Source organism: Aspergillus fumigatus, chromosome 5 (assembly GCF_000002655.1).
Source record: "Aspergillus fumigatus Af293 chromosome 5, whole genome shotgun sequence".
Classification (NCBI taxonomy): domain Eukaryota; kingdom Fungi; phylum Ascomycota; class Eurotiomycetes; order Eurotiales; family Aspergillaceae; genus Aspergillus; species Aspergillus fumigatus.
This window is the reverse complement of record NC_007198.1, coordinates 505,552-521,811: the sequence shown is the minus strand read 5'-3', so window position 1 is coordinate 521,811 and position 16,260 is coordinate 505,552. Positions and strand designations below refer to the sequence as shown.

At 49.8% G+C, this 16,260-nt stretch overlaps 6 protein-coding genes across 6 annotated transcripts; 1 reads left to right on the top strand and 5 right to left on the bottom strand.

Moving 5' to 3' along the window:
• Positions 1-57: 57 nt before the first annotated feature.
• Positions 58-1,328, bottom strand: AFUA_5G02030 (cleavage and polyadenylation specificity factor subunit 5; the record flags this gene model as incomplete). Its single annotated transcript, XM_743046.1, has 4 exons — positions 58-353; positions 422-669; positions 768-1,019; positions 1,120-1,328. 4 exons carry the CDS (start codon positions 1,326-1,328, stop codon positions 58-60), a joined length of 1,005 nt encoding a protein of 334 aa, XP_748139.1.
• Positions 1,329-1,710: 382 nt separating this feature from the next.
• Positions 1,711-2,732, bottom strand: AFUA_5G02020 (aldo/keto reductase family protein; the record flags this gene model as incomplete). The annotated part of the gene is made up of 2 exons (XM_743047.1): positions 1,711-2,376; positions 2,436-2,732. 2 exons carry the CDS (start codon positions 2,730-2,732, stop codon positions 1,711-1,713), a joined length of 963 nt encoding a protein of 320 aa, XP_748140.1.
• Positions 2,733-3,430: 698 nt separating this feature from the next.
• AFUA_5G02010 (uncharacterized protein) lies at positions 3,431-7,640 on the bottom strand. The gene is made up of 2 exons (XM_077804720.1): positions 6,875-7,640; positions 3,431-6,794 (listed from the first exon to the last, which is right to left on the bottom strand). Exons 1-2 carry the CDS (start codon positions 7,343-7,345, stop codon positions 3,672-3,674), a joined length of 3,594 nt encoding a protein of 1,197 aa, XP_077660858.1. The 5' UTR covers positions 7,346-7,640; the 3' UTR covers positions 3,431-3,671.
• Positions 7,641-7,710: 70 nt separating this feature from the next.
• Positions 7,711-9,959, top strand: AFUA_5G02000 (putative proline racemase; the record flags this gene model as incomplete). Its single annotated transcript, XM_743049.2, has 2 exons — positions 7,711-8,690; positions 8,741-9,959. Exon 2 carries the CDS (start codon positions 8,754-8,756, stop codon positions 9,957-9,959), a length of 1,206 nt encoding a protein of 401 aa, XP_748142.1. The 5' UTR covers positions 7,711-8,690; positions 8,741-8,753.
• Positions 9,960-10,336: 377 nt separating this feature from the next.
• AFUA_5G01990 (putative BYS1 domain protein) lies at positions 10,337-10,807 on the bottom strand (the record flags this gene model as incomplete). Its single annotated transcript, XM_743050.1, has 1 exon — positions 10,337-10,807. One exon carries the CDS (start codon positions 10,805-10,807, stop codon positions 10,337-10,339), a length of 471 nt encoding a protein of 156 aa, XP_748143.1.
• A 981-nt stretch (positions 10,808-11,788) lies between these two features.
• Positions 11,789-16,215, bottom strand: hdaA (histone deacetylase hdaA). The gene is made up of 16 exons (XM_077804719.1): positions 15,937-16,215; positions 14,889-15,827; positions 14,539-14,827; positions 14,477-14,490; positions 14,289-14,427; positions 14,120-14,232; positions 13,942-14,069; positions 13,684-13,894; positions 13,522-13,633; positions 13,426-13,473; positions 13,312-13,375; positions 13,170-13,262; positions 13,035-13,120; positions 12,906-12,985; positions 12,751-12,857; positions 11,789-12,680 (listed from the first exon to the last, which is right to left on the bottom strand). The coding sequence occupies exons 2-16, from the start codon at positions 15,535-15,537 to the stop codon at positions 12,393-12,395; spliced, it is 2,421 nt and encodes an 806-aa protein (XP_077660857.1). The 5' UTR covers positions 15,538-15,827; positions 15,937-16,215; the 3' UTR covers positions 11,789-12,392.
• Between the last annotated feature and the right edge of the window lie 45 nt (positions 16,216-16,260).

Here is a 16,260-nt window from a genome sequence, read left to right as displayed (position 1 = left end):
AAGATATTATGCCAACATACCGGACCATCCACTGGGTTGCATGACCCTTTACTGCTATTACTGCGCGTTCTCCCCTCCATTCTCCCCGCCTTCAGTGTAGTCCGTCATACCGGCGTCCTGCCCGTCGTTGGTTTCGCCTGCGAGAACCTTGGTCCGGGGGATCTGGTGCTCAGGAAGGGGCGCCCCCGGCGTGGCTGCGACAACATTGTCGTTCTCATCAACAAACTCAAAGTTATAGCGGGATAGCAGATGAGGAATGGCAGAGAGTTGCGGGCCGTAACGCGCTGTATTGTCGTACAGCTCGAATAACGGCACGGCGAGCAGCTTCATGTTCTTAGGGACTGAGAGGACCTCTATCAAGTGGCCGTCGGTTAGAATTGTCCAAAGAGTAAAAAGGCTCAGTGACAATCTGCAAACTTACTCTTCTTAGGCAGCTGAATGAAGTACAATTTCTTGCACTCCTTAGGCCGCGTAACGTGTCCGGGAAGAAAAGGATACATAAACGTCTCGAAATTCGGCCGCCACCACTGCGCAAGGGTATCACCAATCTCCCAGTCTTCATTGACGCCTTCGCCTGAGAATTGGGATCCCACCGGCGCCAGACGCTCGTTCAGCCGCTTCTTGAAGCCTTCAACCTCGTCATCGTCGAAGTGAAGATAGTCACCTGGTCTTGAGCACAAGGAGCATTAGTTTGAGTTTGTTCGCTGACTGGGACGTCTCGGGTTGGCTATTGAGGCCAGTCCAGCTCGAACCATAGTATAACATACAACTTGAAGAATGCATTGGCGATCTGCAGCATCAGAACATGAGGATGATTGTGTTCATGGCAGACAAGGACACCCTCGCAGGTTCGTCGCATGCCATGTTTCTCGTAATGTTCCTCCAGACGCTTTAAACGTGCGAGGACTGAGGGATCCTCTTCTGGTTGTGTCTCCTTGGTACCGAATGTGTAATTGGAAAGGGGGTATAAACGGATAGTCTTGGGCTGCTGTGCGGAGAAGTCTTTGGGAATGATAGGTCTGATAGAAGTTATACAATCAGTCTAAATGTCGAGCGCAAAGACAGACCGGCAATGGAGCCACAAGGTGTAAAGATGAGAGGGTTCAAGCCAGAACTCACGGATGAGAGCTTTGCATCGACGTCGCTGTAGTTGTTGACATTTTGGATAAAGTATATTCTAACAGAGTCCAAATTTGTTTCTGTGGTCCAGAGGCAAGAAGTCCCTTGGAATTGGAGGGGTTTATATGTAAGTCGCTTGTCGCATGTTGAAGCTCAGTTGTCGCAGATCGGAGCTGCCCCGCGAAAACGTTCGACCGGATTCCGGGCATAGCTTAGGTGTAACGACGCGAGAACAGCTCTCGATGTCGACCATTGAACCAGATTTGCATTTGGTATATTCATGAGATGCCACTCATATCGAGAAATGTTCGCGGTATTGCCATCTATCATGTCATTGCATAACAAACAAGGCTGTAGAGGATCAAATCTGCTATTCATGAATCAGGGAAACATCATGCTACACGACAGTCTTCGACAGTAGGTTGATTAAATCATCCCACTTGAGAATTTCTCGTTGCTACAAATGCCAATGCAATCTCCGGTGTACAGCATAAATTCTTCATAAGAGGAAAAGAGGTACTTCGTATAGTAAGTGCAAAGAGCCAATAGAGTCGAGAGAGTGCAAAACAAGTATTCCACCGTCTGCCATCATCACGCATTGAAGTTGTCCAAGGTAGCCACATCCTTGATCTTCTCCCAGACAGCATCGATCCGCTTCACAGCATCCGCACTCAGAGGACCCCTCTGAATTGCCGCGATCGTCTCCTCAAACTGACTGATCTTAGTCGCTCCGACTATGACCGCATCCCCTAGATCCTCGCGAATATGCGAATGGAAGAAGATCCACCGATAGGCCAGCTCAGCCTTGGTGACTCCCTCCGCCTTCGCAATCTCAGCCCAATCATCCAGCACCTCCAGCATTGCAGGCTTATTGTACAGCCTATGATAGATCTGACCAATCGCACTGTTTGGATCCCATCGTCCCTCGCCGCCAGCGAGGAGCTGCTCTTTCGTCTTGGTCAGGAACCCACCGGCAATGGGACTGTACGCATAGAAGCGGATGTTGTTTTCCCGGAGAACGGGCAGTAACTCCGCTTCGATGCGGCGGGCTACAGCGTTGTAGTTGCCCTGGTAGACGGAAGGCAGGACATAGCCCTTCTCCTTGGCAATGCGGACAACTTCCTGCACCTCTTCCGGGCGGAAATTCGACAGACCGAAGTGCTTGAATTTCCCTGCCTTGTGGAGCTCGTTGATACCCGCGAGGGTCTCCTCCAGCGGGATCTGGCGATCTGGCGAGTGGATATAGTACACGTTCACCTGTATTCAAGGTCAGTCCCGTGCATTCGAAGCCAGACAAGAAATGAAAGCGAGCTTACACTATCCGTGCCCAGCTTTGCCAGACTCTCGTCGCCGGTTTTGATCGCCTGGTCCTTGGTAGCGCTTCCGGGGGCGAAGCCACCACCGAGCTTGGTGTCAATAATGAAGCGCTTCGCGGCTTTAACTTGTCCCAGATTTTCCTCGCTTGCGCCGTAGATCTGTGCCGTGTCGATGATCTTGACGTTATTCCGTTCCAAGACTTGAAGGAACTCTTCCACCTTCTCCGGGGTGGACCACTCGGGCAATGTACCGAATAAGGCGCCGCCAAAGATTATCTGGGCGTGAGAATTGGCCATTGTGTATTACAATCAGAGGGATGTTTAAAGCAGAGAAGAATGAAGCCGTTGATGGTTCTGCATTGAATCTGTCAGGAAAACCTCAATGGCTTAGTATTTATATATTGCTGGATGGTCAGAGCTACGTGATAATTTGGGCATTATCCAAGAATAAAGTCCGTTGATCGAGCGTTATCTCCATACATGAAGAGCCTGAATCGTCAGTTCGATTACAAAAGATGAAACCATTGTACAAGAATTAACCAATTGTAGTGGTTTAGAATGGCGGAAGATTATAAAACAATTAATATTCGGGATAAAACAGATCGGATTTGAAATCAATGTTGAATACGACTCAACCAATCACTGCACGATCTGCGTTTTCCTCTAGGTGGTCATCTTCCTTTACCTAAATGACTAGGCTAAGCTACAGTACAGCACTACGAATTAATAAGGGGGCGAGGTAGGGGCCCAGCCTATACGATGAACTTAATCAAAACGTCCTCAATACTTCAAGCAGCTTCTTATATCCGAACTCCGAGGTGTACAGGCTCATTTTTGATCGCTTTGACACCATCATGAACTGATGGCTTTGGCCCCGCACTTCCCGCTAGCCATATCTTGATTTGTAATAAAGGAGCGAAAAAGAAGCACCCAGAAGTTGAGGTGAAGATAGGTCGGGGAGAATCCCCAGTATTGGGAAAGCACAAGAAGTTACGGTTAGGACACGCTAACCCAATTTCGCGGGACCATCTTAGTAGTCTAACAACCTGAAATTGTTTAGTACCTAGATTTCTGATACAAGTGCCCAACTCTTGAAGTCGAATCTACCGAACCCGTGTAGCACCATGAACCCCCGAACTGCCGACCTCAACCATGCGACATACCCAGCAAATGCTTATAGGTTGAGTTAATTCACATCTATGGAAAAAAAAACCTGAGAATATATTTCCGAAGACATCAGAGTTTGGCGTCGAAATCCTCAAACTCGGTAATATCTGTGACCGCGATGGGTCCAGCGCTCATAACCATGCGTGCCTTGAACTCAGGCACGTTGGTAATGTAGGTCACCTTTCTATCAGTCTTGGGCTGGCCAACGCCATTAGTCACAGGCTTGGAATCCTTTTCGACAGTTTCAATGCCAAGTTGCTTCGCATGAAGACCAATGTTCTGTCGCGCTTGCTCAAGCACCAGTGCTGTCTGCTGCTCTGATAAGCTCATTTCAGAGAGCAGGAACTTCTTCAAAACGGCGAGAAGCTGGTCTGCGTCACTAGCAGAGAGATCAGCGCTCTCAAATACAGAGCTCAGGCGGCTCGTATCCACGGCAAATCCGGCGCCCTCCAATTGCTTTCCAAGCAGTGACACTAGCCGGGACTGCTGGTCTTTACCTTCGAGTTTGGCGTGCGCACCCCCTTGGGCGTTCAGGTATATTGAAAGCTTACCCCGGGTGGGTGAGCGAGGGTCAATAAGCTGCTTATAAAAGTCCACGATATCAGCCTTAGTCAAAGCCCTGACGTTGGCCGCATCGCTTTCATTCTGCAGGAAGTCGAAATATTCCGAGCCGATGTGACTCCAGAACCGCGATGTCTCGGAGCTCAGATTCTTGAGCTTCTCCAGCCTCTTGTTGATCACGCTGCGCTTGTGACCCTCGAAATCCTTCTCCGACATATTTTCCAATGTCTCTCCTGTTTGAATAAGGAAGTTATCGATACGCGACTCGAGATACTCGGCCGTACGCTCGCTCTGGATAATGACTCGATAACCAATGGTCGTAGCAGAATAGCGTGCGCCACTCCAAACAACATATCCAAGCTGCTCCTTGCTCCGAAGTTGGTCAAAGGCCGGTTCATCTGTCATCTGCGCAAACAGCAGAAGCTTTGCTCGAAGCATGTCATCCGTGATACTTCCAACGTAAACATAATACTCAATGCAGTGGTTGATATTGGCGGGGTCTCGGAGCGTGCGTTCATAGATAAAATTGCTTCCAGGAGGGATGATAATGTTTCGCCTCACATGCCATTGTGACTGGGGCAGAGGGCGGCTTTGCAGAATGTTTTCCACCAAGTCCGTCATCTTAAGGGCATCCTCCTTGTACAGGTTGCCATGCGCAAGGACCTCAATATGATTCTGGCTGAGTAGTTGGGGGAAGAAGCTGGAGATATCCTCCGCTTCGATATGCTCTAATTCAGCCGCGTATTGCTCGTTGATCCATGTCTTCTCAGAGGTCAGATATCTGGTATAATCACCGACTTGATAGAACGGCTGTTGATACTCTGCATTGCGATATCCCCGAGACAAGCGTTCCTTTATGATATGGAAGCGATTCGGATTAACAACCAGGTCGCGCATGCTCGTAAACACTTTTTCCAGTAGAACAGCCATCTTGTCGTTGTAACCCCCAACAGACACGTCTAATCCAAAGACACTGGCGGAAAGGTGATAGTCAAGCCCAGCAAGTTCCGCATCGTATGAGTATTCCACCAAAGCATCCTTGACAAGTTCGCAATACAGCTTCGACTTTACCAAGTTTGCAGGGGTGGCCCATGCCAGGGGGTTTCTGAGCGTGATATGGACGGTGCCTTTGGGGACCCAGAAACGGTCGTCCTTCTTGAACCAGAGGCGCACATGGTCGTCATGGCGAATGAGTTTGGGCGTCTTCGCTGGCTCTGATACTTCTTTCTTCTCCACCGAGAGTCTAGTTGGGACGAACTCGTTCTTGTGGGGCATATGAAGATCAGACAGTCTGGTCTCTGGAGTGGTGTCCAAGGCTTCGCGGATGTCGGCCATGAAGTCCTCGGGTATCTTGCCCACTTTGTACTCGGTACCGTACCACTTCTCCTTGGAGTCCCAGTCTCCTGGATACTCCTGGGAGACAACGATCAGCCGAAAGTTGTCAGGCCGAAGGTATGACAAAGCCTTCTTGATAAGATCGGGGTCGAACTTGCGCAGGAGAGAACCACTGAGAAGCCATTCTCTGGGAAGGGGCTTCTGCATGACGCTGCTGAGTCGACTGGTGAATCGACTGGCAGGGGATTTCTGCTTGAAGCGGAATTCAACTTCGGCCATGTTCTTCATCTCATCGAAAACCCACTGCTGCGGCTCCCTTTCCTTCAGCATCGCGATATACTGGAAGACCACCTTAGCTACCTCTCGGTACTGCTGCAGGCCCTCTTTTGTCAACCGAATCGAGATGGTGAAAGCGGCCGCTCCGGGACAGATGGGCATGACGCCGGCGGACAAGCCGTTAGCCCATCCCTTCGCCTTGATATAAGCCAAAATGCTGCCAGGTCCTTCGTGGCCAATCAAGTGACTGATATACCGGCTCGGCTGAGACTCGTAGAGCGTTTCCTCATCCAGGAACGGGAAGTAGATGTCCAAGGAGCGGGTATCCATGACGGGCTTAGCGAAGATTTGAATGCCCAAATCCTCGTGCCTCCAGGGTTGAACATCGTCCCATCGATTCTGCGGCAAGTCCTTGTTCTCCACTTCGGAGAACAGCTCTTCGACCCATTTTTCAAGCTCATCCAAAGACTCTCGCCCGAGCACACATAATTTCATTCGGTTCGCTGAATAATGCTTCTGGTAGAACTTGATAAACTCACTGCGGACTTCTAAGCCACGCTGCTGAGGGTCCTCCTTCAAGGTCTTGAGGTTACCGGTCGAGAAGTGGTGATAAGGGTGGGCCGGGTTGGACAACGATTTGTTCAACTGCATCAAGCGCCACAAATCACTCTGGAGGTTTTTCTTGTTCTCCGAATCCACCGCACGCAGCTCACGATCTAAAGTAGACTCCAGAAAAAGGGGGGACACAAAGAACTGTGCGAAGCGATCGAGAGCTCCATACAGAGGGGACGAGGGCTCCGAAGTGTCCGACTCCGCGAACGCATAGGCGCCGTTGGTTGTTCCATTGGTTGTTCCGTTGGTCGTGCCGTTAGTCAAGGATTGGCCATTGGGCTGTCCATCCCCCGAGTCGGCCGTAGCAGACACTTCAAAAAAATAATTCGTCTCCGTGGCTGCTGTGTATGCATTCGACGAGCCAGAATGTGAGGCGAGATATTGATTGTACGCGTTTTCTTTCGGGAACTATGAGGTCGCCACGAAGTCAGTCATTTGAACTTCCTCAAAAGAAACCCTGATGTTCGACACGTGTATGTGCAACCTACCTTTTTTGTCCCCATGAAGAGTAAATGCTCTACAGCATGAGCCATTCCTGGCATATCATCTGCATCTGAAAAGTTTCCCACATTGACATTGACGGATGCGCTAGCCTTGTCCGTTTCAGGATCATGGACTAAGAGCGCTTCCAGTTTGTTTGACAACCGAATAACTCGATAGGAGCGGTCATCGAGCTCTGGCTTTTCCAAATGCTCCGTAATGCGTTGGATGGAGCCCATGGTGACGGCCGCAGTTGAGAAAGGAGCGACAGTAGACCGGGGAAGGGTGTGACGAGGCCAACAGCGTGACAGCAGGAACTGAGGGCAATCCAAGCGACGACGTAGCGAAGACGAAAAATGAGGGGCAATCGCCGTTGAGGCGATAGAAGGCACGAGTGAGAATGAGCGAAGATGACCAGGATTGAAATAGAAACCTCCAGAGTTCCACGGGCGGAGAGATGGAAAGGACCTTGGAGGCATGCGATGCGCGAGGGTTGCCCAAAGGAAAGCCGCTAGGCAAATTGCTGGCGGAGTTTAAGCAGTGGCCCCGGAGCTAAGTACTGGACTATTGCGCGATTACGCAAGGATAAGACCCTGGAGAAAAGAGGGACAGCACGGAGAAATCTATGAACGGACAAAAAAAGGGGCGATATGTACATGTAGGTATGGAAAGTAATTGGAATTGAGGAAATCAAACATCCATAGGAAACAGAAAATGAAGAGTATATGATGGGAATCACATGCACAGTATGTAGGTGATAAATTCCAGGTTGATTTAAGGTGATGAGGGATAATGATGAGAGTTGACGCGAGACATCCCCATTAAGGAGGCGGTGAGGCATGATGCCTCGGGCAACCAGGCGGTGAATCAGTAGTTTCACTCACTCTTTCGAACATCCTCAGGAATATTGAATTGTTTATCATCAGGGGGAAGTGAAGGGTCTGAGACATACGGAGTATCGACCGAAAGAATCAGCCGGCTTGAAACCCTGAAAACAATATTGTTCTATGTGGATGCACTATGTATCTACATCTTGCACCACTCGTATACTGTTGAAGATCTTCAGAACCATGCCAATAGGGGTTGGGGAATATGAATACTAATTGCGGATGGTATGGTTTCTATTATAAGTAAGCATAGCCTTGTTCACTCTCATAGTATAGTGGACCTTTCTAGCATATACATAAGTAGTTACCCGTACACTCTTAAGAGGGTTAACTTATACCTCGACTAAGGGAGTGAATGATCCAGACACCATACCCTCGGTCAGACGGTTCCAGCTCTACAGCCACTTATGTGCCCATGTCCTTGCGATAATAAGCACTGATTGAGAACAAAATTAAAGAACATATCTATTGAGCATTGCCTAGAATGTTAGACAGTACATGAGCCCATGCATTGCACCCTTAGTCAGACATTGCTGGTTCATAACTTTGATAAAGAGTATATACAAGTAATCAGCCGCGGATTTACGCATTGCTCAGTGGGTGACCCTTAGGAGCAATATAGTTGGTACCCATTCAAGATTTGATTGACAGAGGAACCGTTTCTTGACATATGTCTCTCCAGGTCTTCTTTTCTACAGCTGGTTTAGAGACTGGAGGCTGATCCCTGTATTGTCAATATGATTATCTGGGCAAAGGGAATTGATGGGACCCAACAACAACCTAGGTTCATGATTAGCCTCCCTCAAGGATAGTTTCAGGGGCCTATTCAACGGTAACGGCTAATTGCTCCTTAACATTGAGCATTGTTAGCGTAGAATGCATAAAAGCGTACCCCACCTTGAACTGATAGCTGCGGAGAACCTGCATCATCAGGTACATCCATCATCACAGTCAGGATTCAATCATCACTCACTAGATAAAAGGTACCAGAACCTTCGTCATGGATATAGTGCAATTTCTTGAGGAGACTAGCTCTAACCAGCCCATCCGCTGCATCGACATGCACACCACTGGAGAACCCACCCGCATCATCTACTCCGGCTTCCCACCACTCTCCGGGACTCTCCTCGAGCAACGAGACCAAGCCAAACAGCACCACGACCACATCCGCAAATGTCTGATGCTCGAACCTCGCGGTCACAACGGGATGTACGGCGCCATCATTCGCCCCGAGACCGAGCTGGTCTCATCCGGGGCCGCGCACATTGGGGTCCTCTTTATCCACAACGAAGGGTTCTCGACCATGTGCGGACACGCAACCATCGCACTGGGCCGCTTCCTCGTCGACACGCACGACTACTCTGTATTCCCTCGCCGCCAGGACCTCGTCTTCGAGGTAGACACGCAGACCGTCAAATTAGACATCCACGCCCCCTGCGGTGTGGTGCGAGTGACGGTCCCTGTCACGGCTGATGGGCGGAAATCCGACCCCTCGCGACCGGTGACGTTTCTATCCACACCTGCGTTCGCAACACGAATTCAGATGACGGTTCCCGTTGCTCCGGAAATCCGCTGGCCCGAGCTGAGGGACAGAGACTCCATCGTGCTGGATATCAGCTACGGCGGCGCATTCTACGCCATTGTCCAGGCGAGCGAGCTCGGCTTCAGCGGTGGTTTGCGGGATCTGGACCTCGATGCAATGACGCGCTGCATTCAGAAACTCAAACCTTGTCTCATGGGCCTGGCGGAGGTTCAGGCTGCGGTGCAGCATCCGCACGACCAGCGCTTAGCATTCCTCTACTCGGTGATGATTGTGGACGACACACTTGGGTTTCAACCGGATGATGTGCAAGGCGCGGAGACGGGATTGTGCTACTTTGCAGAGAATCAGATTGATCGATCGCCTACGGGGTCGTGCGTGATAGCGCGGATGGCGCTCGCTTATGCAAAGGGATTAAGGTCTCTGGGCCAGCGCTGGGCGTATAACTCCTTGGTTTCCAATCGTTTCGGGACAGGAGCTTTCAGTGCTGAGATTGTGGAGGAAGTGACTATTGATAAAGTAGATGGTGGGTGCCTCAACGCAGTAGTTGTCCAGGTTGAAGGCCAAGCGTTCTATACTGGGGCATCAGTGTTTGCGGTGGAGCATGAGGATAGAATATCGTCAAGCGGGTTTACAATGGAGGAGGTTGCCGTTAGCCGGGTATGAACCCTTACACTTACATAAATACGTAATCGCTTCCACGGTCTCACCTGCTACTGCGACGTCTAGGGTTTCCTTTGGGTAGACACATGGTAAGCCTTCAGATATGCTTGAACTCTTTTCAAACATTGAGGGTTGTCGAGAAGGACGCATTCATCATCGAGACTGCGCAGAGCCTGGTATCATAAATTCTTTAAGAGAATACATGGTCCTCGCTCTCTGTTTTAGTCGAAACCATTACCGAAGGAGCAATTAAAGTTCATTCAATCATTGATTTGATGAAGAGATCCTAACTCATAATCCCCCAGAGAGCACCCTCCACATTGATCACCACACTCATCCTAATTCCGTTTCAACTCAGCCCTGAATAGACCCAACTCAAACTAACAACCCTCTGCACAAAGTGTAAGCACAATATCGCCATTCGCGTCGCAATTCTTAACCTGGCTACCACCAGGCGAGACGCCGTTCGGCCAGCAAATAGACGGGCAGGTGCCTGTAGCTGGCTTCACCACAAGGGCGCTGCCGGAGAACGGGTCACCAAAGACGTCGCTCAAGTCGTACCAGACGGTCTGGCCGTCGAGGGTATACGCGCAGTTGAGCTGGGGGCTGCCGTCGTAGAGGCCGTTGTCGGTACGGGTGATCTTGAGCGCGATGCCGCCGGACGCGGGATCGTGGTGCAGGGCCTCCGAGTAGGACTTGCCCGGCTGGATGGTCTGCTTAGGGCCGACGGAGCCGCCGACAGACCAGAGGTAGACTGGAGCGTCGCACTTGTTTGTCACGACGGCATTGCCGACGGCTGAGGCCAGGGGAATGAGGGCCGCGAGGCCGAGGAGGGGAGTGGTGAAGTGCATGTTTAACTTTAGTTCTCAGGATGATTATTCTGGATTCGATGTGATGGTGACGGCGAAGATGAAGATGGAGCGAGAGGTCGACAGGGGTTCTTATAGATGGCGGTTTGCCATGCTCGAAGCTTCATGCTCCACGTTCCTCTGCGACCTCTGTTGGTGCCATGACATACATCGCGATGGCAATCACCGCAAGCATTGCCATCCCGAGTCAAGTCATGACTGAGACATCTCGTGTTGAGAAATGAGAATCAAGAGCAAGAAATGCACCTGGAGGCTCAGTATCACCCGGTTCATCCGGCGAAATCATGCAATCAACCCCGGCCATCCGCCCTTCAATCCAAGACATTACCACAAAAGAGTCGAATGCCGTCCACTCATATGCTTCTTCACTCGTCGTAAGGCCACCAAACCTGAAAACCATCGCGACTTCCCCACTCACCTCCTCATTCCCTGGTCGTCCATGAGGCCTCATTACTAAAATTCCCGAGTCAGAGTAGATCCCCGCCTCCAATGAGCAAACAATCCCTCTCCAAAAGGGCATTAAGCATGCATGTCTCAACTTTCCGAACTCGGTTGGTCATGTCATGGTATGTCGAAGGATCTAGTAATGCAAGAGCAGTCACCTGCAAAGCATCAGAATAGTAGTCGGACTCGACCAGACAAGGCAGTCAGCGAGGAGCAAGGGCATCATTTGCTGAAGGGAAAACCGCCCTCGGCCTGATTTGTTACCGTTCAAGTACCGATGGGAGGAGAGATGTACCCCGCGGGGTTCCAACTGAGACAGTTACATCTGACTAACAGGTCCGTACTGATTCTGATCATCACGGACCTGCCAGAAATCTAAAAATAGGTTGGGTATGGCGTTGAACTCTGGACGAACTGACAGGAAACCGAAGGATGCCATACGCTGGTTGGTGAGGTGTCACTTATGGTCCCCATCGGGAAGCCCTACCTGCGTTCTGAGCTCGTATAGGGCTGGGCTTTCGTTATTTTTCTATTTTTATTTTCTATCTTTCTTTTTCCCTGTTCTTTTATTTTCTTTCGATGCCTTTGCCTTTGGGACTTTGACATCATCCATGGGTTGAGAGTTGAGGTCGCCATCTGGGTTGTCAGGATTGACGTTCAGTGCTGTTCTATGTCTGAGAGACTGAGACTATGGCGTGAGTAGCCGTTGGGGCAGCTACCTAGGCGATTCCATGCAACATCCCAGCCGTGAGTGCAGTGGAGATCGCTCATGGCAAAGTTGCTGTGTGTCCCGTGGTCAGCGAAACAGTCTTGATCTTAGTTTGACTAACGCTGAACTAATTTAATTAGGATGGTTACAAGTCAGATCAATTTCTAGGTCTACCCTAGCGACAACCTACAGATATCATCCTACGCGACTAGATCGACTGGTTTCAAGTGGAAACTGTCTTGATGGCGTTCCATTACGTCGCATCCCGCATTCAACGTGCTGAACCGGATTGAGACACCCGCGGGACCAAATTCTCTTCAAATCCGAGGGGAGATATAAGGAAAAGAAAAGAGATCATTAGTATGATATGTACTATCCCAAGACCAATGCATGCCCGAATATCGTATTCACCGCTCATCCAGGCCCAGGAGGAAGATCAACTGGCTTCTCCTTGGTCGGTGACCGGCTCTTGCTTTTACTCTTGCTCTTGGTCTCCTCCTCCTCCTCCTCCTCCTCCTCACTTTCAGCCTCATCAGCTCTTTCCTCGATCCACTTGAAAACCTCGTCTTTATGATGCATCAGCATCTCACTGAGTCCGGCCTTGGGCGATTGGATCAGGTGTCCGTAGCGTTTGGACGGCTTACGCCGTGTTTCCACATTATTCCAGACACCATGCGTGTGGGACACAAAGACAAGTGAGTTCTGCGCGAATCTGTCAGTTCGAGGCTATAAAACAGAGGCAAGGAGCTACTCGGGAGAAGGCAACACTCACGTCTTTATACCACCGTGAGAGCCAGACCTGCGTGTGGGAGGCTATGGCTCGAACGGGATTTTCAGCAACAAATGAGATAACACCGTTGACCCGTTTGTACAGAGTGTCTATCTTGGTCAGCTGCTGCTTCAGCCATTTGTCTAAGGCCATCCTACCTCTGTTGATTAACAGATTCGCGACGCCATAAAAGGCATTGCCGATGCCAATAAAAAATATCTCAGTTGCCTCATTGGGTCTAGGACAGTTAACTGTATTGCCTAGGAGAAGGCGTCTCAAAAACTTACTCAATGTAGTTGTCCCACAGGTATCCGGCCAATTCCTCGGTAGCCGAAGGCCGATTCTCATCCTCGTCTTCATACTTTCCAGTGGTCTTCAAGTCATCAGCGAGGAACATCATAGGAAAAGTCCATGATACTTACAGGCTCTATTGTCACGTGTTTGGGAATATTGACATCAATGACAGCGTAGCCTTTCCCGACGGCCCATCCGATATAGTTCTTCATGCAATCAGCCTTGCCCTTGTTAGCATACGCTGTTGAGCCTAACGACCATCGCACATACCAGCCAGCAGTTATGGGCCTCGAGCTTGTTGGTGACTGGATGAGGCAAGCCCATGATTTCAGGCCTGCTCTTTGTTAATCACTCCCCGTACTTTGCGGGATATGGTGAGCTTACGGATCATGGAAAATAACAATAAGAGGCACGGCTTGGTAGTAATTGGCACTGTGTAGAATCAGCACCTGTGTCTCATTTGAATATGCTTATACTGACCTCGCCAGGACTTGATTCTCGAACGATTTCGAGATCGAGGTCCGATAGATGTATAGGGAGGTGAGTTTGAAATTGTCGTATAGCTGCTTCGATTGATAGGCACGAATGACATCTGTAGACTGTTTAAAACCATGCCCTAGATCTGATACTGGTTTGCCTTACCGTGCAACCTATCAGTCCAAAGACCCTGCTCCTGCGGCACTTTCGGGTACATACAGCGCCAATAGCGAGACTGGATCATCATGACACGCCTCACAGTAGAAGTTGCCAGATCTGAAGGAAGTGTCGAGTGTAGGCGGTCAGGTGGATCTCCCATGAGTGTTTTTGTCACCGCTAGGGCAGACTTAGAAATTGATCTAAAATTGTAACCACCCTAATTTGTTCAGCGTTAATCAAATTGAGATAGACTGTAGTACTGACCTCAAGACACACAGCAACTTTGCCATGAGCGAGAGTCATAAGCATATGTGTCATATGAGCGTAGCAAGAGGGCGTCACAAAGCAGCCTCCAAGCTCATCACCAGCAGCGGCATCAAAGCCGGACGCAACTGCCTAGAGTCAGTCTCAGTAGGTGCTTGTTGGGAAACAAATTACTCACCGATGACCAGGTCAGGATTGAACTCCTGCGCAATGGGCATCACAACCTGCTGGAAAGCATACATGTAGTCGCCATCGCCCATACCTTGGCTAGGCCAGGGGATGTTGACATTCCTAGACGGGGAATCAGCGCACAGAGCTCGCTTCTGCAGATCTCCGGATATGCATACTTTCCAATACCAGCGTCGGCCCCGCAGTGGTCCCAGTCGCCCTCGTCCCCTCCGGGATAAAACTTTCCGTCTTGATAAACATGAAGGGAGATGTAGAGAACATTGGGGTCATCGTAAAACGCTTTCTGAATACCGTTGCCTATGCATGATGAGATGCCATACTTGAGTCCGATATTTGCAGGTATTACCATGATGAACATCCCTGACCAAATTAGCAAGGCCTTGTTACATTGTGGGGAACAAGACATACCAATCGACGATCAGAATTTTTCTGCAGCTTTCTCCGAGTTTATTCTGACAGACACGCGCCGCAATGGAAACATTGTTGAACAGACAAAACCCCATAGTCTTGTCGTGTTCTGCATGGTGCCCCGGCGGCCGAATAACAGCTATGGCATTCTTAACCTTGCGAGTGGCTACAGCTAGACATGTCTCAATCGCTCCTCCAACTGATAAGAGGGAAGAAGCAAATGTCAGCTTGTTGAAATAGATCGAATCACGCGTATGCTCCAAAGCAATGAGTTCATCATCGGACATGTCTGTGATAATGGTTAGAACTTGATGTCGGGAGAAACCTAGGCCCATTGCATTCCCTTTTACCTTTTGTACTTTCAACAAAGGCAAAATGATCCGGGGTGTGAATGAGAGAGATTTCAGCCTCAGTGGCATTGCGAGCATGAATACGTTTGAGAGGTCGTGCGACAAGCGGTCTTGAAGATTCGGGGTCATCAACGAGCCCTGCTCGGCATAGCTCCTTGTAGATGTAATAGATTCTCCGTGGATCCTCAGGATGGACATCTGCAGTTGGTCGCACCTCACAATGGTAGCGCATCTGGACATCATAGCAGAGCCCTGACGGTAGAGACGCAAGAGGAAGCCCTACACGCGCCCCTAAATCCTCCTCGGACCAGTCTGACGTTTCCTCAACGATGCTGTCTGCTCTTTTGGCGGGTTCAGTGACAGCAGCACTAAGTCCAGCTGACTGTTCCGGAGCACTTGATGGCACTGTGGGTTGTGCTTGAGCAACAGGTGCAGCCGCATGCTGGTCGCCCAATTGAGCAGGCAGAGGCAGATTCATAGACTGCCCCAGAAGCGGTGGGGCAAGCCAAGGGTCAGTTCCCCCGTTGAGATTCCCTGGAATTGCTGGCATGCTGGGGTTGCTGGTAGGATGGCCATGTGAAGCACTACCGCTGGGGAGATGGGGGCCTGCCTCTCCCATCAGAGTGTCACCATCCTGCTCCATAGCCATTAGGAGGATGATGTTATGGTCTTTTTACTTCTCCCTAGGCTTCAAAACTTGGTCGCCTTAACATGCCATAGCCGAGTCTGCAATCTGCTCAAAAAAAAAATAAGGATGGGTATCAAATGACCCTGGAATATCCTCCAAAGATAGTGCCTATTCCGAGCAAAGCAAGGAACGAAACCAATGTAAGGATTTTGCAGTGGAAATCCCGAAATTAAGAAAAGCAACAGATAGAAAAGATAAGTGAAATTGCGAAAGAAAGATGGGAGCTCCAGTAGAGATATGAGGAGAAAGAGCTAGACAAAGAGATAGATGCCGTTTAGCTTAGTCGCTTAGAGTCAAGGGTCCCGATGTAGAACAAGTCCAGCTCAGGCAAACCAGTAGAGGGCGGGGTAAAAAGCGTACAGAGAAAATTCTGGGACCTTGACATCTAATACATTCAGACCATAGAATAAATTCTGATTTGGCAATCACCACGGCCAGCAGGAAGGCGTTCTGATTAGGAGTTTATTGGTTTATGTAGAGTAGGAAGCTCTAAAAGGCGTGGCCTATCTAGCTTCTAGCTCACGTGACTTTGGCAGAAATCACAACGTCCGGTAAATTGATAGGCCACTCTGGAGCAGGAAGGCTGCTAAGCAAAGCAAAAGAAATATCGATGCTGTCCGGAATTAGGACAGATAGTTGAGCGAAAGAGTTGGTATAGCAACCCAAAAGATCCAATCTCAACGC

Excerpts from the sequence above, each read along its gene's own strand:
- AFUA_5G02010 (XM_077804720.1), bottom strand. The coding sequence starts at position 7,345 with ATGCCTCCAAGGTCCTTTCCATCTCTCCGCCCGTGGAACTCTGGAGGT. Across the intron at positions 6,795-6,874 it reads TCTTCATGGGGACAAAAAAG|TTCCCGAAAGAAAACGCGTA; the intron begins GTAGGTTGCACA and ends GCGACCTCATAG.
- hdaA (XM_077804719.1), bottom strand. The coding sequence starts at position 15,537 with ATGGCTATGGAGCAGGATGGTGACACTCTGATGGGAGAGGCAGGCCCC. Across the intron at positions 14,233-14,288 it reads GCCGACGCTGGTATTGGAAA|GAATGTCAACATCCCCTGGC; the intron begins GTATGCATATCC and ends TTCCCCGTCTAG. Across the intron at positions 13,895-13,941 it reads AAGTTGCTGTGTGTCTTGAG|GGTGGTTACAATTTTAGATC; the intron begins GTCAGTACTACA and ends TGAACAAATTAG.